Source organism: Manis pentadactyla, chromosome 4, assembly GCF_030020395.1.
Source record: "Manis pentadactyla isolate mManPen7 chromosome 4, mManPen7.hap1, whole genome shotgun sequence".
In the NCBI taxonomy this organism is placed as follows: Eukaryota; Metazoa; Chordata; class Mammalia; order Pholidota; family Manidae; genus Manis; species Manis pentadactyla.
The window spans coordinates 142470953-142497005 of NC_080022.1; the positions used below are offsets into that span (position 1 = coordinate 142470953).

Consider the following 26053-nt stretch of genomic DNA (forward strand, 5'->3'; position numbering starts at 1 on the left):
GTGTGATGATAATATTGTCATAAGGACACAGAACTTTATTACATGAATCCACCTCTATCCTTCACCTGCCTCACTGTCCAGCGCTGCTTGGAGGACCAATGCGGCCTGTGTTGGGGTGAGGGAAGGGCAACTAATGTCTCAAAGGTCGAGTGTTTAGTAGTAGCTCTGCTCTCCTGTCCGCTGAAAACTCCTTTTGGGGGAGTCATATGCTGAGTCATATGTGGCAGGACATGGTCCTGGTTGGCCTTCCCACTGACCAAGCTTCAGTTGCTAGAACTTAGTGGCGGTAGTGCAGGGAAGGTAAGGGCCAGGTCCTGACTGGCACAAGCAAAGCCAGGGACTCGGGGGGAGGTACTCAAAACAGAGACCAGAAATGGCACAAGCTGCAGCCTTGTGCTCCTCTGCCTTCTGTCTCCTGTTGAGAGAAACAGGCTGGCATCAGGAGACGCGGACACATTCCCTTAATCTGACTGGGTCGAAGCCCTTGTGCACTTTTCCAGGACATTTTCTGGTGAGGTAAGTGTGCTGGGCCACATCAGGATGGGCAGCCACTGCCTTCTGTCAACAATGAAGAACAGAACTGGGCATAGATTACTCGCTGGAGCAAGCAAATAGTGTCCATAGTCACACCACTTAGCTTTCAAGATTAGGCTTGATTACTAAATCAGTCTTGCTTTAAAGCAGCAGTTCTCAAAGTGTGACCTGAGGGCACCTGCAGGTCTCAGGACCCTTACAGGGGGTCTGCAAAGTCTTCCCTTCTCTAGCAGCATGTCTGCATGAGGCCAGATTTTCTTCATCTACTTCCACCAGAACAACAGGTTGGACTCAGAAGCTGATAGAAGAATTTAGCTATCTGGTGAAGCCAGGCAGTAAATTGTGAAACAGTGCCACTTTCCTAATGAAGTTCGTTTTGTTTTGGAGAGTACAGTCATTTTTTCCTAAATGTATATTTTTTATATCATGTTTTTAAATTCTTGTTTTTAAGTGAATTAGTATGTTTTACTTATGTTTTAATTTCTAATATGATGGATCCTGGTAGGTATAACCAACATAAACAACTTTTTGGAGTCCTCAATAATCTTAAAAATGCCTTGTCTTTGTCTTGGGACCAAGAAGTTTGAGAACTGCTGCACTAGAGGACCGCCTTAGAGAAACACCTCCGTCCTCCCTTTCTCTTCGTCCTCTCTAGTGAGAAATGGTACAGCACAGACCTAGCTGTGCACGCGCACACACTTTCAGAGAAAACGGCTAAGTGTCTAGTATGTAGTGGGTGCCAGAAATGGTGAGCCACTGCCGGTTGCTAGTTGCTAGGAGTCCTCCATGCAGTGTCCTGTGTAGCTACATGTTTCTGTGCTCTGTGCTCTCTCCCCGGCCCATTCTTGCTTTAAATACATACACTGTTGTCTCTTGCTTTAATTTTGTTCTTTGTATTAACAGTGGCTCAGGGGGAGCGTTTTTTCCCCCCCTGCTTAAGTTGAACAAGAATTTGTGCATCCTAGTGGAGCCTGAGCTACAAATTAGTCCTCCTAACGGGACGAGACAGGCATCTAGGATGGATACCTGAGGACACACTTCTCTCAGCTGAGCTGTCAACCTGGGGTGTTGGTATAGCAGGGCCTCTCCAGTCTGACCCATTGGAGACTCCATAAAGTCTAAGGCCTTAAGAGGAAGCAAGGTCGAGCTGCTGGCTCAGACTTCCAGTTCTGCATGATCCTCACCACAGATTTCCTCCTGGGAAAGTAAGGACTATGCTATTTGACTCATACAGTGTCATCTGCAGACAAGTGGCTACCTGGGAATGAGGACATGGCACATTCTGGATTCCCCTAGCAGCTTAGCTGATTGTGGAAGGGATTTATGATAGAGAGGAAGGAAGGAGAATGGCCAGTGGTGTGAGGAGGTGGGTAGGGTAAGCTTGCCTTCCAGACCCTAGAGATTGACCCCAGCTGTGGCTGTGGGAACAAGCATTTCTGCCCACCTAGGCCATCCACTCACCTTCAGCAACAGAACATCACAGGCTCTGGTAGCAGCTTCAGGGGGGCCCAGCTCTGAACCTCACCTCTGTGACCTGGGCACATCCCTTAGTTACTCTGAGCCCATTTTCCAATTGGTAAAAATACATCCTTTTTTTACCAATAATATACAAAAATATATCCAATTTTACCATATCCTATGTCCTGTCTGCTTCACAGAATTGTTGATAAGACTGAGTGAAGTTATAGATGAGAAAGCTGAAACACACGCACAGATATCAGCTCTGCAAAAGGCTCCTTTGTTGTGCCGGTAGTGGTTCTGCTTTTTGCCCCTTGCCATCTGGGCTTATGAGGCTCTGGTCTTTTTTCAGGTTACCTGTGCATGACAGATGACTGGTTCTCTGAATATGTCTATGAAGTGGTGGTGGACAAGAAGCATGTCCCTGAAGAGGTGCTAACTGTGCTGGAGCAGGAGCCCATTGTCCTGCCAGCCTGGGACCCCATGGGGGCTTTGGCTGAGTGATGCTGCCTCCAGCTCTTCCCTCCTCCCATGGGACCTGAAGTTGCTGCAAAGGACAGATCCAGGGACTGAAGCCAAAGTTACATAGGTGACTCGTGTTCCTGTAGGAAGGACACAGTCAGACTCTTGGATTTCTCTTCCAGGAACCTCTTCGGCAAAGTGTGCTTTATGCTGAAACAAACTATTCTTAAAGAAAAGAACAGGAAGATCAGGTCACACTACCTGCCCTCCTCATCTCCAACAGCTCAGGATCTCTTAGCATTTTAATCAAATGTAATTGTTTATCTTAACTCTTGTCAAAAAGTTTGGCTCAGTGTCTGCTTTAATAATTGAGGAGCATGGAGGGAAAACAGACCTCTGATGGCCCTTGTCCTAGAGTAGTCATGGGAGGATGCCCTCAGATTGGAGCTCAGAACTGCATGCTGCCTGGCAGTACACTGACCTTCCTAGGTGGCAGTCACTGGATTCAATTTTTTCAAGGTAATTTTCTGTGCCTGTTATAGCCCAGGAAGGGGAGGTTGATCGAGTCTGACATGATTCCTTCCTATTAGTCTGAACTGTTGGGGAGCACAGCTCTTCTTGAGTCCGGATTAAGTAGAGGCGTAGAGGAAGTTAGGTCAGACATCAAGCCGTCCCAGTTCCAGGCACTTGGGGGCGCTCTGGCCTAACATGCGTCTGGGCTCAGGAGCTGGGTGGGCAAGAGGAGGTACCCATTCTTTCTGACGACTAGATGGTGCTGAGACGCTTTTGAATAAACACTTTGTTAAACGAGAGTAAGTAGCTTATTTGATCTAAGAAGTGTTTCTTTAGCTACAAAGGAAAGGAACCAACAGCAAGATGGTTCAGGGCTTCCCTGCTGCAGCTTCTCTGTGGGACTCACGATCCTTCCGGGCCTGTGCCGATCCTCACTAGCTTCTGCAGAGGACTTCCAAGCACCATATGTAAGAGAGCGTGTGCCCCTGCCACTCAACCATTCTTTCACCCAGATCCAGGGTCCCTGCAAGGTGGACAGTGAGGCTCTGCTGCGTCCAGGCATAGGAAGGGCTGAACTGAGACTGGGCCCCCTTCACTGAAAACAAGTAAGTATAGCACCCTAATCAAAATTTCCGTAAGTCCTGAGCCCCCTACCATGCTGGCCCTCCCAGAATCTTCAAGACAATTAGATACGGCTAACTTCTCACCAGCAACTGTGTAAGACAGAAGTCAGTGAAATACATCTTCAAAGTGTGAGAAATTAACTGAGCCCAGAATTTTGTACTCAATTGAAACTGTCTTTGAAGAACAAGGGTGAAATAAAACACCGTTTCAGTCAGAAACTGTTACCTAAACCGAATAAAAGTGGTGCAATATGGAAGATCTGAAATACAACAAAGAAAGTGATACATATAAGCATCATCTATACAGGTGACTGTAGGTAAATCTTAAAGTATTCAAGAAAAGATAAAACCAGAATACATGGAAATAGGGAGGGAGGAGATTGGGACAAACATTTGAAAGTCTTTGTGTCATTCAGGAAGAAGAAAAGTATATTGGTTAACTTAAGACTTTGTTAATTGTGTGTGCTAAAAGTATCTAGATTTAACTACTAGAAAATAAACAAGAGGATGTAATTTCCAAGCAAGAATATAATCCATAAAAAGACAAGATAAGGGAGAGAAAAAAAACAATGTCAGTGTCCAAAATAAGGTAGTAGAAGTAAATCTAAATGTGTCAAGAATTACAATATATATAAATGGGTTAAGTGTTCGAGAGAAGACAAATTGCCAAACTGGATTTTTAAAAGAAATTCAGCCATATGCTGATTATAAGAGACATCATCAACCTAGGTTTTAAAAAAGGATAGTAAAGGTCTATCTATGGCAGATACTAACCAAAATAAATTTGGTATAGCTATGCTAATGACCAACTCCGAATAACCAGACTAACTCCACGGAGTGTGTTTCCCAGCCTCCCTGGAGGCTGTCTAACACAGTGGCCCTGGAAAATAGCCTTTAAAACAAATAGCATTACTAGAGATTAAGAGAGAGAAAGGTTACTATGTAATCATATGTTTAGTCAATTCTCCAAAAAAATATAAAGATTCTAAATTAGTGTGTGCCAAATAACCTCAAAATATACAACAAAATATATGGAAAAATGAATAATCCAACATCATAATGGAAGATTTTAACACACTTCTCAATTATTGATAGATCAACCAAAAATTCAGGTGAAGATATAGAAGATTTAAGAATGTAATAAGTTTGGTATAATGGACATCTGCACACTGCACCTAAGTGCACATTCTTCCTGAGCATGGAACTTTTTCAAAAGTTGACCACATACTGGGCAGTAGAGTCAACCTGGACAGATTCAAAAGGATTGTTATATGCAGACCACACTCAAACCACAGTGTGGTTAAGTTAGAAACCAAAATTAAAAGATAACTAAGAGACTCCAGTATATTTAGAAATTAACTCATAGGTCTAAGAAGAAACCATAAAGTTATTTTAACCTAAACAATAATAAAAATACTATGTATCAAAATTAGATACACAGCCTAAAGCAGTACTTAAATTTATAGCATTTAAAAGTTCATTAGAATATAAGACTGCAAATTGAGTTAAGCATCTTTTTCAAGAAATTAGAATAGCAAAATAAAAATAAGTAGAAGGAAATTTAAAAGGTGCAGAAATTCAGCATAGGATGAACAAAGCCAGAAGTGACTAAAAAAAAAAACACGACGCAAACGAATCTTTGGTAAAAGACTGAACACAAAAGGGTATTATAGATACCGCAGATATATGAAAATTAGAAGATGCTTTTAACTTTGTCAAAAGTGACAGGAATGGGATTTGTTTAGAAGACAAATCCGCAAGCTTGAAACAATAGGAAGAGAGAAACAGCTGGAAAACAGACAGAGGTGTTGAAAGATTGAGCAGAGCTGAAAAAGTTGAATCCTGAACCAGTGGTGGAGCCAGCCAGAGATAAGCAAACCAATTTCCATTGCACAAGCCCCCACAAGCTCAGATACGGTAACACCGGAGAGCATTACACCAAGAATTGGGAGTGAAAAGAGGGTTACTGAAGGTTGATTGCCTATTAGATCCCCTCCCTACTTTGGGCAGCTAGCTGACTGCCCCTCTCCTGCTCAGCAGGTGATTCAAGATTTTTTTTCTTGAGAGGGGAAAACAGTGTTGAGTCCTGGATGTCAGAAACGGAAGACTTTACCTGAGGGGATGGAGCATTTGCAGTCTCAATGTTTTCGGTCATATTTGGCTCCTAGAACTCTAGCACCCAGAGATTGGAAGTCTTCTCTGGGGAGTCTTGACTAACTCAAGAGGAAAGATGTAAAGTTATTTTATGGCATAAAGAATTATTTTATGCAGCCGGCATAACCCTGACAAGGGTAGTAAAAGAAACAATGCAAATCTCGCCTATAAACAGATGAAGAAGTCCTAAACCAAATCCAGCAATATATTTTAAAAAGTCTTCATAATCAAACATTTTATAAAAAAGCTATTTCCCAAATAAAATCAGGATCCAGTAAGGAGAAACAAATAATGGTGGTATGTCCTCTGCTGAAGATAAAGGGAAATGGGCTGAAGTTTTAGCTGGAGGTCCAAATTGGAAGAACTTGCTAATTTGGGGGTGACTGGTGAGCTCAGAAATGGGAATATGTGAGTTGTTTTCCCCTATAACTGAATGACACTCTGATCTCTGGGAAGTACTTAGCAGCCCCAGGACTCCTCTTGAGACTGCATGAGTCACGCTGACCCTGCACGTTCCCGAAGCCAGGACCTGATAAGGAGACGTGCCCTCCGGATGTGGTTGTAGACCCATCTGCCTGCTCCGGCTTGTCCTGAAGGAGCAGCTTGATTCCATTTGCTGTCGGTGGCACCCGGGCGCTTGCACTTTCATTCCCATCCCTCCAGTTGCATGGTCCGGGTACGCATAGTTGCCAACTGGCCACAGCCATTGGTTAAGGTGGACCTTTTCTTTTAAGTAATTCCAGATGAGCATTCTCACACTTAGGACAACTTGTTCAGAACCACTGCTGCTGCTCATGAAGCTGACTCCTCCCTGGGGTCTAGGATAAAACTTGGTTGAAAACAAGGAATAAACTGACCAGAGCTGTTCTGTTTTTATTTCCCTTTCAAACTCCAAGGGGCTTTATGCAAAGGGAAGGAAGAAAGGGAGAGCGGGAACATTCCATTTCTACCAGTTGCTGTTATTTGGGAACAGGATGCTGTGAAGATGGGAAGCCTTCCCTCAATCCTCTTTCTCTGCGACAGTTTGAAAGCTGATTGCTCTCTCTCTTGCTTACCCCTCTAGTTCAGTAGCTCCTCTTGAAGTGGATGGAGTTGGCTCCAGAACCATCTCCCAGGCTACCCCATGACAGTGTTTTATTTTATTTTACTTTTAATCAGTGGCTGTCTGGAAGGGTAGAAGCTGGGGCAGGGTGGGTATGTGGTAGAAAGCACCGGAGTGTGCTGGACTTAGACCTGTAGCTTCCCTGCCTCTCACCCCAGGGGCCTTACTGGTCACCTTGTCTGAACTCCGAAACCGATAAGAAGTCCTCTAAGTTCCACCTGGACACATTCAGTAACGGGAGCATACGGCCTCCTCTCTTGTGCCCACCCCTCTGGACTCAACTTCCTCACTTCCTCAAACACGCCAAGCTCATTCCCAGCTCCTCTGTTCTGTCTTCTGAAAGCTGTTCCCTCAGGTCCCTGCATGGCTGGCTTCTCACGGTTCAGGTCATGGCTTGAATGTCAAGGCCACCCCAATGGGTCGCCTGAGTAGCCAGCGCCCCCTCCCCGCCGCCTCTAGCACTTCCACACCTGTCGCTCTATGTTGTGACCAGAGTCTGTTTTCCTAATGGTGCTTATGACTGAAATTGTCTTGTTTATTTATATGTTTATGTCTGTTTTCCCCAAAGTCAGTGCTCCCTACCAGTTCTCCAAGGGCAGAGGCTTCTATCCTGCTCACAGTGGTATTCACAAACCTGGCTCAAGGTAAACATCGGTTGGCTGACTGATTGAAAACACCCTATATTCTGACAAGCATTCTCCATCAGAAGTTCATACACAGTCACAGTCTGCTTTCCTACAACTTGCTCAACAGGGATGCGTTGGAGGAGCAGCCCCCATGATCTTCATATTTCTGTGCTTAACAGAAAAGTGGAGATGTCATGAAGGTGACTAGTTTAAGGGGAGCAGAAAAGAGGGGGGGAAACATCAGAGAGGCTGGCTTTGCCACTTGGAGTCTGTGTGCATGTGGACAAATGGAACCTCTGAGCCTCAGTCTCCATACCCCATTTTTTGAAGAAGCTTAAAAAGAGAAAACTAATTTATTTTAAAAAATATTTACAGCAAATAGAACCACAGCATTTATATTGCATATTACCCATATGATAGGAAAAGGACAAAAGAGAAAGTGCATACTATGCCTGGTGGGGGCTAAGTGCACACTAGCTTTTATTAATAATCAATTCTCACAGCTGCACCAATGAGTCAGTATTGTGTCGGGCCCTCTGGGGTTAAAACAATTCCTCCCTCTCTGCAAGTTTATCCTTTAGTTAAGAAAATAAGATACATATGCAAGAGCCTGTAGAAAAGGTGACTTCATGTGAGTGAGGTCTTCCAGGAAGTTCCAGATAGTTATGAAAAGGCTTGAAGTTGGAAAAGGAAAAGAAATACTGACTGGTTTTAAACTCACTTTGAACCAGTGACCACAGACATCAAGGATGAGGGTGATCAGCTTCCCAGGGAGCTCCACAGGAAGGGAAGACAAGCCAGAGAGCGATGCGTGCTGTATAATCCCGAGCAGGCTAAAGAAAAGTGGATAGGATGCCAGGGTAGAGGAGTGACTTCAGGGGCTGGAAGCAGAGGACTTGCGTTCTAAAAACAGTTCTGTCCCTGGTGATCTGAACCTGAGCAAAGCCCTGGATTTCGCCTCTTGGATCACAGTGTCCTTGTAGGTAAATTAGCGAAAATATTTGTGAACAAAAAATGTCCACAGTGCTGAGTGACTCAGCCCCATTTGGAAAGGACACATGTCTGTCCTTGTGCAGTGGAGCTGTGCTGCTCAGAAGCCCCCCTTTGTCCCTGTTTGTGATAAGCATTGGGCCCACTAGAAGGTCATCCTCTTTATTTCCCCTCCCTTTTTTTCTTCTTTTTCTTTTATTAGCTTTTATAACTTAAAAAAATGTTGCTTTTCTTAAAAATTTTTATAAAAATCCTACCTACACAAGCAAATATTGAAGTCGCACAGCAGGGTGTGCAGTGCAAATGGCACCTTCCATCCCTACTGCCTTTTCCTTCCAGACACTTACTACTACTCCCCGCTGCCTCTCCTTCTCCCTGCACAGATTCCACACCCGCAGCTCTCTCTCAACAAACTGGAGTACCTGTTCCGTGCTTTGCTTTTTTTCCCATTGAACACTACATCTTGTGACCTGCACCCACACTGCCTCGCTCATGCTAACAGCTGTGTGGCACACCACTGCTGGATGCCCACGATTTACTCACCCATCTCTAGGGACCTGGTTTTTATGGCACTAAGTCTGTTGAGGGTATGGGGTTTCCCCTAGGCATTCATTGGCAATACATATGCTTATGGGCCTGTTGTGTGCTGTGTGGTGGGTGTTGAGAGAGGTAGAGTCCCTTCCCTTGGGAACTCAGAGCCTATCCAAGTCCTGTGACAGGGTTGTGGGGCCCTTCCCAGGGCCCTGTGCTTCTCCTGGCTTCGACTTCTCTGCCAAGGTAGAAGGTAAAAAGAGCTGTCCTCCAGAACATGGCCTTAGCTAGGGGTGTTCATAGTCAGGGGAATGAATCCTGTAGAAAGGAAGTAAAAATCAAAAGCCCTGGATCACAGGTGTTACAGATAGAGCATGGGCTAGTCACAATAGCTGTAAAACCTGGGCAAAGAGGGTTTGTTTAGCAAAGGCAGGAGGAATGGGAGAGAAGGCCCAGGAGGAGGCCACCAAAGACATAGTTCATCTACTTCCAAATGTTTCTGCTTTCGGGGCTGAGGCCAACCCAGCCTCCCATTCCTCTGCCAGGCTGGTCCTGACGCTCACCCTCCCGACACTCCCCAAGGGCCTTCCCCTCCCTTCCCTTTGCCTGGCTGCATCAGGATTAGGGGGCCTACCCCAGGGGCCTCCTCCACAGACCTCTGCTGGGACCAGCTCAGGGCTCCCAGGAGCCACACAGTCTGCCCTAGGGGTGCTGTACTCCACTTGTGGTTGAACCTGAACACAGTCACCAAAGCAGGTTACCTCCTAGGAAAAACAAGGGGTTGGGGGTGCCTGAAAGGGGTGGAGCAGGAAGGCACTCTAAATTAGAGTGGGAATGCTGAGGAAATGCCCACAGGAACGGTGGGCCTAGTCTTCCATTATTGTGTTAAACACAACATATCGTGTTAAAATATCTATCTCAGTGGCCCCGTGGTTCAGAGAGATGGCACCAGGGCTTCCAGCGGGAGAGGCTTGGATTCACAGTCTGTACAGGCATGGCCAGGGGAACAATTCTGGGCTCCCCGGAAGGGGGTCTTCTTGGTGGCTGGTGTTTGTGTGTGGTAAGGGGAGAGGGCTAGGAGAGGACGTAAACAATTAAACGTGCTCTTTACCGCTCAGAGAAAGAAAGACAGTTTTTTCTGCATCCTCATGGCAGGCCGGAAGCCCTATTTCCGAGCCAGCGCTGGTGGAACAGAGAGGAGTCACCCCTGAACCATGATTGCCTGCAGGCCTCCCGCGGTCTCCAGGTTCCTGGCACCTCTGACGGCTCTCTTGCTTTCCCCACCACCAACCTGTCCTGAGTTCCCCAGGCTCTCCTGGCTTCCGACTCCATCTCATGCTGGTTTGCCCTGGTGCCTCCCGGTTGCAGGCCCGGCGCTCATGTTCCAAGGACCCTGGCTGACTCCACCGCCCACCTCCATCCCCCCACCCAGCTCCCCCATGCCCCCAGCCTGTTGAGCAAGCCACTGGCTCCATTCCTGACACACTGCTTTCCTCAAGCCAGTCCTGCCCAAGGCTCCCTCCTGCCTTCGGTGCTCAGCCAGCCCCTCTCCCTGACTCGGGGAGAGGCTGTGTCTCCCCAGATGATCAGCAGGTAATGAAGATGTGATGATGGAGGTGACAGCCGGGAAGGGTACAGGGCTGCCATTCTTGGGCAGTAGATGATGACATCTGTCCGCTCACCCTGATCTGGAGGCGAGGGAGGCAGTAGAGCTCCACAGGCGTGGGAATAGGTGCCAGAAGAGGGGATCTTGCAAGGGAGAGAGGCAGGTCCTGGAACAGGGCAGGGCCGTGGTGAAATGAGGATGGGAAGCAGAAAGGGGAAGGGCTAGCTTTAGGGAGGAGAGAGACTCTGGAGTTCAGGGGAAGGTAGGCAGCTGAGGCTGCGTGGTCTTTGAGGGATGAGAAAGCTCATGTTTAGAGACAAGCATGAACCCGGGGCAATTTTGTGTGGACTCTGCCCGGGAGGCGTGAGGAGCAGGTCAAGTCTGTGTAATTCTAATGTCTTTACCTGATAGTGCCCCTCGGCCAGGGAGCATAAGGAGTGAAGTCTGGCCTGGGGTGGTCGGAGGCCAAAGAGAGTTTATTATGTCTCCCTCTGGAGGACAGGGCGCTGAGGTTTGCTGCAAAGCAAGGGGACCGTGTCCAGGTCAGTCCCTCACTCCACCATTATGATCCCTATTTGACAGGTGAGGAAGGCTGGGGAACTTACCCCATGTGGGAACAAACCCACACAGTACAGGGTCAGAGCTGGGGCTTAACCCAAGCGCCAGGAACTCCCACTCTGGGCCAGCACCATGCCAGGAAGGCAGTACGAAGAGGGGCCCGGGGCGGCTGGGCAGGAATGACGCGTAGGGTCTAGGAAGAAGGCCGGGAGCGGTGGGGTCAACAGGTTCGTGAGACTGTGTAATCGTGGTTAGAAGGTCACACTGAGCCGATGTGGAGGACAGGCTGGGTGGAGACAAGAGCCTTAGCCAAGGGCTGAAGTCACCCCCACAGCTCCTGCAGCCTTTGGTCCCCTTCTCAGCCCACTCCTCCCCTGGGTCTGCTCACCCCCTCCCCGGAGCCATACCCTCTATCTGTGAGCCCCCCGTTTGCACAGCACTTACACGGTAGTTTAGGAAGCAGGCCAAATGGACCCTGGAACACAGAAGACAACCTACCCAGCAGAAAGGAGCTGCCGATGTGGGCCCTGCTGCCCCAGGAAGCGGGCCGGGAGAGGAAGTTCCCAGGCTTGCCCCGGAATCACCAGCCGGGTTTTGCCACCGGGAACTCCAGCCAGCTCACCCGGGCAGCACCTTGCAATCGCCGCCCTCACGTGTAGGTGGCACCAAAACCTCACGTTGATTCCTCCCAGGTTCGGGAGCCGCCCATCCCGGGAACGGAACGAATTCGTCCCTCCAGATGCCGGCTCAGCTCAGCTGGAGTGTGCTCCGCTTTCCGGTGCAGTTCCTCCGAGAGCAACGGGGCCGCGGACTGTAACCCCTCCCCGCCTTCTGCTTCTACTCTGGGGAGAGGCGGGCAGGTTAGCCCGCGTCCCCCCGCCTCTGCCTCAGGGGCGTTCCGAAGTAAATTCTGCCACTGTTCTTTTAAAAAATGTAAAGAATAATTTTACTGAAAAGATAACTTAAAAACATCAAATTCATTTTTTAAACCTTTTTTTAAAAATTGCCAAAGCAATGTACTCACGTGTTTCCCCATCAGCTTTTGGTAATTAAAATCTGTAGTAACTCATTTACTGCCCCAGCCCCACAGGCATACCCATTTTGGGCTCTGATACTGCTCCCAACTGTGGCTGGGTAACAAAATGAGAAAGAATTCTGCATATATTCGTTCCTTCTGCAGGTACCTCTTGTGAGCCCCTAGGCGGGGCCCTGGTGAGCACCGTCGGAGGCCCTGGGGATGGCCGGGAAGTGGACGAGGTCCCTCCTGGCCAGCTCCCATCCCAGAGGGGGAGCCAGAAACACTCAGGGACCGCACAGCGCTAAGTCCTGGGGCGGAAAATAGAGCCGGATTCGTATGTGGGTGACAAGGAGGTGGCAGTGGTCAAGGGAGCGCGCACTGAGGAAGTGACATTGAGCGGACACCTAAGTAAAGTTTGGAGAGCAACTGGTAGGGGAGGAAATACACCTGCCCGCCGTGGAGCGGCCCCGTCCCCACAAGGTTCAAGAGCCGGAAAGTTAGAACTCCCGGCTCGGCTCGCCGTGGCCAGCGCCCCCCGGCCCGGGCTCCCCAGCTTCCCAGGGCGGTGGGTCGCGGATTCTCCCCCCACCCCACCGGCACCGCCCCCGCGCCCCCTCCTCACGCCGCGCAGCCCCGCCCCCACCCCGGGAACCGCGGCCGCCTGGAAACGTAAAGTTTGTGCAGCTCAAAGTGACGCAAAAATTCTTAAAGAGCTCTTTGGCGGCGGATATCTAGAGATCAGACCATGTGAGGGAACGCGAGTACAAATACGGCCGCGCGGGCGCCAGCTGCGGCACAGGCAGCGGCCGCCCCGGGGCCTCGAGGGCGCGAGGGTCGCCCCGCCGCGCAGAGCCCGGGCCAGCCTCCCCACCGACGGCCGGCAGGTGGGTGAGCGTCCCTTCCGGCTTCTAATGCACACTTCTTTGCAGAACTTCACCCCACTTTGCCTCGCCAAACACTGGGGCGCCTGTGCGGTGGGCTCTGCTGCCGCCCTCCCCGTGAGCACGGGTGTGGACAGCAGGCGGGCCGAGGGACAAGAGGACCGTGGAGCGACCAGCGGGCTGTGGAGGGCTCCTTTGTCTACTGCATGCTGGGGCTTTTGATGTCTTGAGTACCAGAGGAAGACCTTGTAGAGAGGGTCTTAAGCAAAATGTCCTGCGCTTTGGAAAAGTTACTTCAGTTTCAACCCAAGGCTTATGTTTGATCTTGACTTATCTCCCTGGCATGCAAGTGGTTTTATGCAAAACCATTTCTGCAGGGAGGGTCTGGTTGACATAAATGTCCAAATATCTAGAGAAATCTCTGAATGACACCTAAGTTGGGCGAGTCTTGGTAGGCTTGGGCGGTTTTCTCTGGCAGAGCGATGCTCGCTCAGACCTCTCACAGGCCCCTTCAGAATTGATGGGAAACTCAAACTCCCACGAGCTGTTTTACAGTTGAAGAGTGTAACCATCGGTTGCTTGAAAAATGTGTACATTCAAATACATGTCTGAGAGATCTCTCTGGAGCTGAAGAACACCAAGGAACACGTTTCCTTTTGCACTGGGTCTTTTGAATAATGAATTTGTTTTTTCAGTTGGGGTTCTAAAGAATTTGAGAGGGATAGAATTTCTAAGAGTCAGACATGACAAAAGCTTGTGTGTATCTTTTGGGTGATCTGTTTTTTCCAGAAAAATGAATCAGGTCAATGGATTATTTATGAGCCTGCTAGCTCCTTCATGGGGAAGACGAGATCAAATATTCAATGTTTTGCCTTCAGTTACATGGGGAAAATGTCTAAGAAAGCAACATTGGGGTTTGTGTTTAAGAAAACGGCAGAGCACAATGAAGTAGCATTAGAGTTTAGGTTTCTAGGAGTGGAGGGAAACACCAGCTTTGATTCTTTGTCCCATTACTTGTTTCGTGTGGAGCTACTGATGCCCACAGGTTGGTTTTCCAAACACAGGCTGGGGGGTGGGGGGGCTTTTTCCAGCAGGGAGGAGAGGCAGGTTCTTGGGCTGGTGCAAATAAGCCATTTCGGGCATGGGATTTTCTTTTTCACTGACCCTGAATAAGAGCACACTAAGACTGCTTCATAATTACTCAGAAGTCTCCTCCACACTGGTGGTCCATATAGGGCATGTCAGAGTTGTAATACCAGCACCAATATTCCAACCCATTTCTTTCAGTCTCCTTGCTTAAGAAATATATACACTAGGGGTGGGCAGGTGGGGTGGGAACACCGACCGAATAATGTACTTTTAATGGAATCTGCAAAACCCCAGAAATTCCTCCTTAGGGATTTTTTTTAGAGTTGTCTGAGCATTTTGATGAAACTTGGAGAGGCATGTTGAGAGTCTGACAAATGGCTGAGGTGACAGTGTGAGGGGGTGCTTGGGTGGAGGGGTCCTCTCTTATAGCAGGCTTGCAGACACATTCTGGCTGTCCTCCTCTGAAGGGAAACACGGGTATTTCCAGAAATTAAGCCAGTAAGTGGCAGTTCCTTCTTGATGCTCATCAAAAAGTATAATTTGAGAGAAGAAAGGCAGGGCTGCCTGAAGAAGATTCATTTGGCTTAATGTTTCAACAGGATATGGTCATGACTTGACTGTTTTAATAAAGGTTCCTGGATGACCAAAGGGAAAATTATACAGTCATTTTTCTGCCGGTTTAAGAATATACCTCAGACCTTAGTTCTTCACACATCCCTCTCCTGGGCTCACAGTCCTCAGCTGCAGTCAGAGAGAGGGCCTGCTTAACGTGATGTCCACGTCCCCTCCTCCTCTTTCTGTGACTGTGACTGTAACCTTTGCTTTAAGCAAACAAGAGTTGAAATGATGCCGCAAAATGCCCATGTGCCAGGACTCTCTGACCCAGATGTTGCTGTCACCCCAGGGTCCTCTGGGTCTCTCTGAGTTCCGCTCTAAGGTGGAGGCTTTGCACTCTGACAGGCACAAGTCGTGAGCCTCAACCACATCCCACCACCAGGGGCCTGAGTTCCCCCAACTCCCGGGGTCCCCTTTGCAACCTGCCCAGGGTGTGGTCAGTAGAAACCGCCCCTGGGCAGTACAGATTTGGATCGGGCCCATTTCTTTCCAGTCCCTGAGCTGTTGCCAGCCGGCTGCACCCCTGCTGAGGAGGTTCCATGCAACAGGCCTGGGCATGGAGTCAAGGATCCGATGAAGCACCCCATTTCTCCATTCCCAGAGCGAGGGAAACTGACTCACCCTGCTCTTGGGGGCAATCAGTTCCTGGGCTTAACTGGGCAAAATAGCACCTAAGGGAAGAAAACCACCACCTTTCTAGGAGGGACCCAGCTGGAAACTAGACAAAACTTTAAAAGAAACCTGACATAAATGATTTTCTTTAGACAGAGGGGTGATCTGCTTTTCTAGGGTAAGCCCAAGACCCACCAAAGCCCTTATATTTCTGGGCAGGGCTCGTGGTACTGTCTTGGGTCTGCAGTCGGTGATGGTCTCCGAGGAACGTGTCTGCGCAGGCGGCTTCCCCCCAGCCACCCTGTGCCAGCCAGCAGTGACTGGGGGAGGTGAGTGCTCACTCACCGAATGTCACAAGGCGTTTGCAAACCAAGTGCCTGTTGCTCCAGCCCTGTGTCTAATGGGGGTGACAAAATGAGTAGAGATAAGGCCCCGGTGAGGCAGCCTGACTGCCTGATTTACTTCTTTCCTGCTGCTCCTCTGGACACCTGGACCGAGCATATTTGTTAGTGGGTGTTTAAGCCATAGGCTTTTGAAAAGCCAGGACTGGTTAGCCCTCCGTTAACCCCAGAAGTCCCTGGATGGCAGAGCAAGAGGTGGACCCCAGCAATGTGGAGACATGGAGGTGATGTCCCCAGGCCAGCTCGGTGGCCAGGGGCCCCAGGCACTGACAAGTGCCAGCTGGCACAGGGAGGGACTCCTAGGATCCTGAGGTCCAGTTCTTCAGTTCATTATGGGAGGCAGGGAGGGAAGAGGTGAGGAAGCTTGGAACACGGCCAAGCAGCATATGTGGGGGAGACAGCTGTGTGCTCTGGGAGAATCCAGAGCTGGAGGCTGGTGGGTGGGTCACTGGGCCTTTGCCTTCTTTTGTTTGTGTGTGATCTTTCTGCGTATATTCGAGGAAAAAGAACATTTCTTTTCCCCCTTTGCTACTGAGTTGCTGAATGAAAATAAAATAAATTGAAATTTTTTCCCTAAGGGATGCCCTTGAATTAGGGAGGGGTGAGCAGAAAGGGTGTGTGGGAGGTGACCTGCCCCACGTCGTTGTCTGTGGCTTGCTTTAGCTCACTGAGGCGCTGGCCAGCCCTGAGGACACAGCCAGGCCTGGAGCTTCAGTCTCCTGCCCTTCTGTTCTTTTCTCTCCCCTGGGTGTGTTGTTTTTAAATTCTAATCAAGTTAGCTGGCTCTTTTCCTTGTTGCAGAGAGGCTGGGAGGAAAGGGGAGGGAAGAGCCTGGGGAAGAGAGGAGATGGGCAGTTCCAGGCCCTTGTACCCCTGTGGCAGGGAGCTTTGACAGACCAGAGGGTTCCCAGCTCCTTGCAGGGCTAGAGTTATTTAGCCCCCTGAAATTTTTTCTTTTGAAAAATTTCAGCTGAAAAGTCAGGGAGAAAAAAAAAGTAGAGAAATGGTCTAGTGAATCCTCACCCAGATTCACCAGTTGTTAACATTTTGCCACATTTGTGCACTCTCTCTCTAATTACACACGTATCTAATTTTTGCATATGTGATACGTATAATTAGACACACATGTATATGAAATGATTATGTAGTTATTATACTATATATGAATATAACTTTTTTGTTGAACCTTTGAGAATTTGCAGACATGCAAATACTTTACTCCTAAATACTTCAGTCTGTGTCTTCTAAGAAAAAGGCCACTCTCCTATGTAACCAGGGCCCCACTGTTATCATGCTTGGGAAACTCAACGTTGATAAAATACTGTTATCAAATATGTAGCTTATATTCAAATATCCCCCTCTATCTCATGGCCTTTTTAGCCTAGAGGGTTTCTTTTTAAGACAGTAAATTCCTGGGATCGTAAACTGTCTCTTGCCCTCATGTCAGTGCATCCGAGAACTAGATCAATACTGCGTAACGATGAACTGATGTTTCATGAATGTTCCCAAACTGTGTGTGTGTGACTCACTGACTCACTGTAAAGTACATTTTGGAACTCCTTGACCTAAGAGCATAGGTGCCTTTGAGGAATATCACCCAAGTCACAAACATTTTATGGCTGAAGAGGTGGCCACACGTGGACTCCATGCCCCACACCAACTCTGTTGCTTTTTTTCCAACTTCGTTCTCCCCCACTTCCTGCTCCACCCAGAGAAAGGGTCCAGTTCTCCTTTCCTGCCATTGTCACCACTCACACTTTATTTAATTCCCCTGCAAATGCCTTTCTCCTCCCTTCTCTCTTCCACCTTGTTCAGCTGCCACAGGGAACCGACCATCCTCTCATTAACACCCTCTCCCTGGGGCTGCTTCTCTCTCTCCCCCTCTCCCTCTCTCGGCTCTCTCCATGGGTCTAACCACGTCTGTTTCCCACAAAAGTAATCTTAGTAATACACTTGTATAAAGGAAAAGAAAATCTGTGTTTGGAAACGCTCCCACTTTTTTATCTTGATTTCTATTTGTTGCATAAATCACATTGTAACCACAAAGGAGAGTTTGGAAAGTGTAACTGACTCTCTTAATCCTGCCTAATCTGACAAAGAGCCTGCTCCCAAATCTCTTTCTTGGCTTTGTCCACGCTGAAACATACTAGAGCAATAGAGTGAAAGCAGTTTTGTTTTCTGCAAAAAGTGCCAAATTGTGAAGTTAAATGTTATAAGGAATTCACGTCATCAACTTGCAAAGCTTTTCAGAGGTGCGGCCCCCTCCACAGAATCTATACAAGAGTCTCTCTTCTTCCTTGTCCTTCTCTACTTAAATTTAGTTTTACTCAAGAATTAGAAAGAATATTCAAATAAATAAATACATAACTTATCAGTTCCATGTCACGCCCCCAACCCCTGCTTGCAGTGCTGTGTTCTACAGCTTGCATATTAGATGTTCTAGTATTTTACGATAAAACTAGGATTTTGTAAACTAGTTTAGGAGGCTAACCACCATTTACAAGATTTATTTCTGTGGTTAAAAAAATTGTTCTCAGTTCCAATCACACAACTCACAGATGAACATGCAGAGCACAGCCCGCTGATGGGTGTGCCTGCAGGTACTTGTTTCAAAGTCTGAAAGCACAACCCAGCCTCTTCACTAATCCCAGACATGTCAGTCTTTTCCAGTCCATAGTCCATTAAAATAGTTGCTGTAACAGTCTTTCCTCTGTCAGCAAGATGCACAGCAGACCTTCCTCCTGGGTGAGGAGTGAGGAGGCGCAGGACCCCTGAGAATGGGACCCCGGGGAAGGAGTAAGATCTCACCTGAGCCTTAAAAATGCCAGCACGGCAGCTTCAGTTCCCTGGGCCCAGAGCCCAGAAAACCTGAAATAGACCCTCCGTGCTGGGGGCTGTGTAGTGCCCACACTGGTCAGCAAGTATTTGAGCACAGAGATGTATAAGCTCTGCCCAGCTTCCAGGGGGATGCAAAGCACATGCCTATAAAAGAATAATTAATGATACACAATAATCAAATCATGATGAATGACAATTGAGTAATTATGTAGATAGTGGGAAATCATCTTTGGCTGCGGTGGTGAGAGTGAGAAAAAGCTTCAGGGAGGAGGTGGATAAAACTTAACCTGGCCTCAGAGGATGCAGGTTAATTAGGGGACGCAAAGGGGCAGGGTGGGCCACACTGGGCATGCTCAGTAGCCCACCTACCTCTGATAACCTGGGGTGCTTGTTAAAAATTCAGCACCCACAGGGATCTCTTGAATTAGAATCTTGGGGGGAGCAGCCCAGGAATCTGTCTCCAGGTTTCCCGGTGACTCCAAGCTACTGAGCCAGAGGAGTAAGGGTGAGCCAGTGAGGGCCCGGGGAAGGCAGGGAGGTCCTGGCTTCTGGCAAGCTGCCCACTCATTGGGTGTGGGCTACAAATTACTTACCTTGTGGGCCTCAGTTTCCCTGACTGGGGTGTGAAGTGGAAAAGCAGAATGTGTAGCATATGTATGGTGGCCTAGTGGCCATTAAATCATTGTTTTTTATTGATGCTCTGCATGGTCTAGATACTGAGTTAAGCATTTGTCATACCTTAATTCCCACAACAGCCTTATGCAAGTAGGAATTTTAATAGTCTGATTTTAAATGTGAGGAAATGGAAGCTCAGAGAGGTTAAGTGACCTGCCCAAAGCCACAGGGCCAGTTGGCCGTGGAGCTGGGATTCCAGTGCAGACCTGTGAGACAGGAGAGCCGTGTGTCGTGGACACACAAGAACTAGTAAAGGAGGCCCCAGGAAGGTGATTAGTCTAGGCTCCGAAGTTCGTGCTCACTCGAGGAGAGTTCTTTATGCCCATCCATGCCAAATCCATTATTTTAATTAAAGTCAGAATAAGTAATCCATTGTATTTTTGTGCATCCTCTGGAGTGATCTCCACTCCACCACTAAAGGCTAATCCTCTAGATTTACGCTGTGTGTGGAGAGAAGCTCAAAGCTATCCTCTTTCACTCAGGGAAAGTTCAGGACAAGAGACCCTTTTCCTTTCTTGTGGTAATTGGCCCAAACGGCCCTGATGATTTTAGCCTATCTAATTCCTCCACAAAAATTAAACTGTCTCATACAAGAAATTTTTTGGATAAGAAGATGGCTCTGACAGGAGAGTTCATTTCCATCCCTATGTAAAAAAAAAAAGCCGATTTTTCTCTACTTCCTCCATTCATATCACGAAGTCTCTCTATTTTGTTGGCAAGGTGAGCCAGGAGTCTCTGTGGCTTGTGACCTGTGACACTGCACACATCAGAGACCTCAGCAGTCCCTTCAGCAAATACAGATATGAACTGCCATCTTATACTGGAGAGACTGTGAGCCAGAGCAGACTAAAGGCCAGCGTCCTGGGACAGAAACTGTGTACTGTGTACTAGCAGCAAAAGGAAGACTATTAAAACCCAAGGGCAGCTTTGGAGCTAGCAATGTGAGGGGTCTAAATGGGTGGCATCAAGTCAGCAGAAATCTGTTTACCACAGGATGTGCAGCAGCTCTTAGAAGCAGCACCAGCCTGTCCCTCCTTAAGTACAGGCACTGTTGTTTCTCCCCAGTCAGGTTTTGGCCTTGTCCCATGAATTCCCATAAAGGCAGGACTGTGCCTGCCTTGTCTCCAAGAGCCTTGCACATAGTAGGAATACACACCTTTGCTGAATCAGTGCTGCCCCATGGCAGAGGGCCAGGCTCAGTGTTTGCTGTGCCAGGAGGCACCCAAGCCTGCAGCTCCTCTCATCCTGGGTAGGTGTCTTGGCAACTTCAGACTTCCTCTCTGAATAAGAATGCAAATTGCCATTTGGCTATATGATCTATAATTAATCTTATCTCAGTGGTAAACACATTCATGCTGGCTTTTGTTTTGTTTTTGAAAATGAAAATTGAGTGTCCTGAGAAATGAACTCACTTAGATGTCGATATGTGAAGTCAAAGTTCAGAATTTCTATAGCATTTCTGCATAGAATGTGCTGATGGGTGTCAAACAGACAAGGAGGGTCATGGGCATTTCCAAAGGCCTGGGTGGTTTCATGACTAATCACTATAATTACATACTTGTTCAAATACCGGTTCCCCTGGCTACAGAGGCAGAGTTTGTTTAAAGAGGAATGGAGATTTGATCAGGAGAAGTTTAAATAGAAGCAACCCCTTTTGCTAGGGGGGAGGTGGAGTAAACTAGCCCAGCTCTGGGGCCGAGAAGAAGCAGGAGTGTAAACAGAAAGTGGACTCAACCCGTCACCTGTACCACTCTGCTACCGCTCGTGTGTAGAGACAAGGGGGATGAGGCTGCTGTGTGCCAGTGTGTGGTCCCACCGAGGGGCTTGGTCACGTGGCACCACCCACAGCCTGTCACCTGCTCAGCCTAGGACAGCTGCACACACTCAAGGTGCAAAGGAAGGCTTCTGGAGCTTTTTCTGGCCATGAAAAACTCAAAGCATGCTTTGAGGAGGTCACAGCTATAATATGACCTCGTTTGCAATCTTTCTACTCAGCAGGATAAAAATACCTTTTATAAAAGAAAGCTTTCCAGAGAGCATTTTCAGAAACCAACCTTTGCAACCACTCTTATTTCTATATTCCTGGGCCAGCCTGCTCTCAGCCATTATCTGCTAGTCTGTGAGAAAAAGCTGGTCAGTGCTCTGTAGAATCAAAAAAGTGGGAAAGGAGTCCAGGACCCACAGGCAGCATCCTGCAGGCAGAAGGGGGCCCAGGCCAGGCTGATCCATTAGTAACTGGGAAGAGTCTGCTTCTAATTGGAAGAGGCAGAGGAGGGAGTTGAACTAAAGGAGATGTGTGTCTCCTGCCTGTTTGGTGGCTTCCAGTGGCTGTAATTTCTCTCTTTGCACCCCTATGTCTGTGATCCGGGTGGGAGCACTATAGGAGAACCAAGAGAGCAGAGCTGGGTGGGGAGAGCCCAGCCCCTGGGGAGAAGCGACCTGAAGTCATGAGTCGGCTGAGAGATGCTCTTATGGTCATAAGAATGACTTGGGCCATTTCAGCTTCTTGATAAATTTTTTTCTTAAGAGCTGGGGGATATCTTAGGAAACAAGATCTTTGTAATGCTCAGAACAAAAGCAGAGAATAGTGTATTATTCTTCTAGGAGCTGTTCGTGCTGAGGTCTGGAAGGACACACATTGCCCCTAAGGTTCACCACCATGTTTTGCAGCTGCCCTGCAGAATGCCCGAAAGGAGAAAGCAAATGAAGTACAGAGAAATCACGGGGCGTCTGCAGCAGGAAGGTGATGGGGCCACTAGCATGGCAAAGGTTTATCCCCGCCCCAGTGTATTCCTCAGAGGATGACACTCCCCCCGCAGACCGTGGCGAGCCAGCCAGAGAACAGCTGGGTGATGCAACTGCTCTTTGAGCTTCTGTTTAAGGGAGAGGAAAGTTTTGGTGTGAAAGATAGAAGTTCCTACAGAAATTTCCTACATTTAATTTCATTTGATTTTGAAGATGGAGAAAGATCAGGGAAGGGGGTGCCCCTGGTCACGGGTCGGCTCTGCCAGCCGAGTGCCGTACGGCCACGTGCGGTGACACTCTGTATCTCTGCCACCTGGTCTTCAAGCTCTCCAGTGTTTACTGTGGAAAACATGTTATAGAGGCTGGAGAGAAGCACAGAAGAGGAGTTTCTTCAAACAACACGAGCAGACACTGTCAAGTTCAGGTTTAATTTAGCTGTGTATTTAAGCACATTGACATCCCATCATCTCTTGACAAAAAAAAAACTTTAAAAAAAGCCCTTAGCCTGGTAAGTGGTTACTTATGGTGGATGAGAGGATGTGTGGCTATTTTAAAAGTCCATCAAGTCCAGTTGAGGTCCCAGGGAAGGGAGGAGCAGGGGGAGGCTGGACTGCAGTACGAAGATGAGAAGATTGGGGTTTGATGTAGACCCTTCACTGTCAGAAATTTTTATTCTTCTATGAGAAGTATTTGAATCCTTGAGCCCAGGGTAGGAGTGGGGGGACCAAATAGGTAGATAGGATAGAATCTAGGGCACCTCCTCATCCCTTTACACACACACACACACACACACACACACACACACACACACACACACACACACACAGCTCTATAGAGCTGATTCCTCTCTTGTTTTGGTGATATTTCTGGCAATAGTCAATCTCTTTTAAATTTTTGTTTTCTACTTTTATAGAAAAAAAGAACTCAGTGAACACAAAACTTTAATTATTTGCATCCCTGGTGTTTTCATTTCTAATCTTTGCCAATAGTTATGTGCATAGTCATCAGTGTGAATCTATTTGTGTTCTAATTTTTTACTCACTACATTTTTGTCTTCACATTTCCACATGTGGATAGTTAAGCTGTAGTCATTGAAAGCCCCAAATGGGTGGGAGACATACACTGTCATTTTTATGAGCTACCAATTCTCAGCCATCCTCTGACTGTCTCAGATCTTTGCAGTCATCCCTGGACATTTATTTCTGGAAAGGTATGAAGTGATCTGAGCCAAGCAGAAACATGTTTCAACTCCCACATTGTTTCAAGAGTTTAGGCCCAGAAGAAATGAAGATAGCTAAAAGGCCTTGGCTTCTTACTGGTTTACAACCGTCCATGGGTTTAAAGTCCAGGAAGCTCAGATTTCTACCCCATGTTTGATGTCTCAGACCTCCATGTCCAGAGCTTAGCTGCCTTTGCTGTAGCCCGGCCCACGGCAGTGATGCGAAGGCATGGTGGCCCTGGCCCAGCACCCCTCCGGCCTGTGCAGGGACAGAGACACCAGCCACGCCAGCCCCTGGAACCTCCGTGCTCCTCTCCCCAGCTCTCCCGGCGAGGACTGGAAGTGACCCCGCCTGCCCACTGTTCAGGATAACAGGTCGATTAGCCTTAGGGGTTGCTTTGGAGTGACAGTGCCGTTTAAGGCCATCAGACTTGCAGAGACATCACGGGGAGTAGAAAGGGGAGCCAGCAGCAGCCAGCATCTGCCCAGAGGTCTCTAAGCGCTAGACTACAGAGAGACGGGAAGGGTCTGCAGCTGAGGAGCTAGGGGCGCCTCACCAAGGGTGGTCTTTGCTCCCGCCTCCTGTGCTCTTTTTCCTTTTTAAGCCATATTTATAGTTCATATGAAATATACTGTGAGTTCAGCCTAAGTGATGGAGAGGACCGTCCTCATCTAGCTGCAGGCATTTATCTGCTGCTTCATTTGGGATTCTGTTTGCAGCACAGTATCCAGGACAAAGTAAGTGCTCTGTGAAGCTTTGTGGAAGTGAGCCCTCTACTGAGTTACTGGTAAACTCCAGGGTGAGATTCCAGCCCTCCAAGTGAGGTCAATGTTTTGTGAAGTAGAGCCTGTGTAAGACCTTGGCGATCTGCTATTTTTGTTTTGTCATTTTGTTTTTTCCTTTTCAAATTAATTGATTATTATCTGATGTGTTGTATAGGTTGAAAAACACCGTTGGTTTTATTGACGCTTACATAGCAGAATGTCTCACATTTAACGGATGCCTTTGTAATTCTACTGACGAGTGTAGTTTAAGAGGTATGATGAGTTAATACCAAAAACAAGTAAAATGCCACTTCCGTTCCATTTTCTCTGTGTCCCTTTCCAACAGAGCTCTCAATCCCATTGATATAAAGCTCGGAGGAGATCCACAGACCTAAGCACCAAGTTCAGGTCCTTGGCAGATGGGCGTCAGTACCATCTACTAGACGGCAGGATGGAGACCACACCCTTAAATTCCCAGAAGGAGCTGTCAGCATGTAAGGACGGAGAAGATTGTCAGGAAAACGGCGTTCTGCAGAAGCGTGTCCCTGCCCCTGGGGATAAGGCAGGGTCCAGCCAAATCTCCAATGGGTACTCAGCGGTCCCGAGCCCTGGTGCAGGAGATGACACTCAGCGCTCCATCCCAGCTGCCACCACTACCCTAGTGGCCGAGGTTCATCAAGGGGAACGGGAGACCTGGGGCAAGAAGGTGGATTTCCTCCTCTCTGTCATTGGCTATGCTGTGGACCTGGGCAACGTCTGGCGCTTTCCCTACATATGTTACCAGAATGGAGGGGGTCAGTATCATGGGCCACAAGTGGGGGTGGTCTGTACATCCTCTTGGGAGGCCAGAGGATAAATCATGTCTTTTCTGTCTTGTTTAACTGATATGAGTCTGAGAAGATGATTGCTTAGACTTCAAAGCTAGTCTAGAAGACAGATCTCCACTAAGCCAAAACTTGAAGTCAGGATCTTGTAGGCTTTCTAGGTTATGAAATTGCATGAAAGCTTCCCCAAACCGCACCTCACCAGATTCTCAGCATCACTAGTGCTTCATTTGTGGAAGAGTCCCTTCGCACCCCCGCCTTAGCCAAGCTCTGCTCTCCACCAAACAGAATGAGGAGGGGGGAGGCAGCAGCGCGGTGCTGAGTGACTTCACCCCTGCGGGCACCTCTGCTCGGGAGTCCTGACATGTTATATCTGCATAAGGAAAAGTTGGCAAGTGGCTCCAGGGACCCAGGCCCTCCTGGGCCTCTGCACCTGTGTGAGGTCAGAGAAGGGTGTCAGCTCAGGTCCAGAGTCTTAAGTTACAATCTGGCCATGATACAGAGCTGAACCTAGTCACAGCATGCTGTTAATGCAATCCCAGACCATACATGGATATACCTTGTATCTCCTAAAAGAGTGTTAAGATTTTTAAAGCCAGAGACTAATTCTTGTTTCTCTTTCTACCCCTAACGCTTCCAGAGGAGTTAACTTGTAGATTATCAAAAATAGTAGCTGACTGCAGGCCTGAATATGGGAGCCCCAGAAAGTAGAGCAGGAGAGAGGAGTGAGGAGGTATGGGGCTTCTGGGATGACACTGGACTTGTCATCTGAATAGGGAAAGGATGAGAAATGGGAGTCCAAATCAGTCCACATTTTGACAGGAGTTCTGGCAACAGATTTGGGAAGGCAGCTAATATGAGGTTTGGAGCTTAATTCATTTGTGTCTGCTCCATGGCCTGACACAGATTTGCCTGAATTTGCTACATCTTTTAAGCACCATGGTCCATGGAGCTAGAAAGGCATTTCCAGGAAGCCAGGTGCTCCCTGGCTGGGAGGTGCAGAAGTTGGAATCATCTTATCTCCAGCTTGGGAGGATGCACCTTTGGCCTGAGCCTTATATGAGGGGCTGGGTCACAGGTGATATGTCCCTTACACTCATTGGCTACTGTAAAGCCAATCAAGCAAACCCTTTGGACAAATGCCACCCTGAGAACAAAGTGTGGTTCTTATTCTCAAGCCAGATTGTAAATTAGGTGGGACTTTTCTGAGTTTC

General features: G+C 48.0%; 2 protein-coding genes and 1 long non-coding RNA gene across 3 annotated transcripts in view; 2 read left to right on the forward strand and 1 right to left on the reverse strand.

Moving 5' to 3' along the window:
• BLMH (bleomycin hydrolase) overlaps positions 1-3266 on the forward strand; it is a 40546-nt gene extending 37280 nt beyond the window's left edge. Inside the window, exon 12 of the mRNA XM_036906255.2 lies at positions 2345-3266. Coding sequence (XP_036762150.2) covers positions 2345-2496 — 152 coding nt within the window. The 3' untranslated portion in view covers positions 2497-3266. The remainder of the gene's footprint in view (positions 1-2344) is intronic.
• Positions 3267-6321: 3055 nt separating this feature from the next.
• On the reverse strand, positions 6322-11723 carry LOC130683458 (uncharacterized). The gene is made up of 3 exons (XR_008997215.1): positions 11602-11723; positions 9650-9757; positions 6322-6562 (listed from the first exon to the last, which is right to left on the reverse strand). It is a non-coding gene; the product is annotated as an uncharacterized LOC130683458 (long non-coding RNA).
• Positions 11724-12824: 1101 nt separating this feature from the next.
• Positions 12825-26053, forward strand: part of SLC6A4 (solute carrier family 6 member 4) — a 35276-nt gene continuing 22047 nt past the window's right edge. The window contains exons 1-2 of the mRNA XM_036906256.2: positions 12825-13059; positions 24362-24809. Of these exons, the coding sequence (XP_036762151.2) occupies positions 24467-24809 (343 nt within the window). The 5' untranslated portion in view covers positions 12825-13059; positions 24362-24466. The remainder of the gene's footprint in view (positions 13060-24361; positions 24810-26053) is intronic.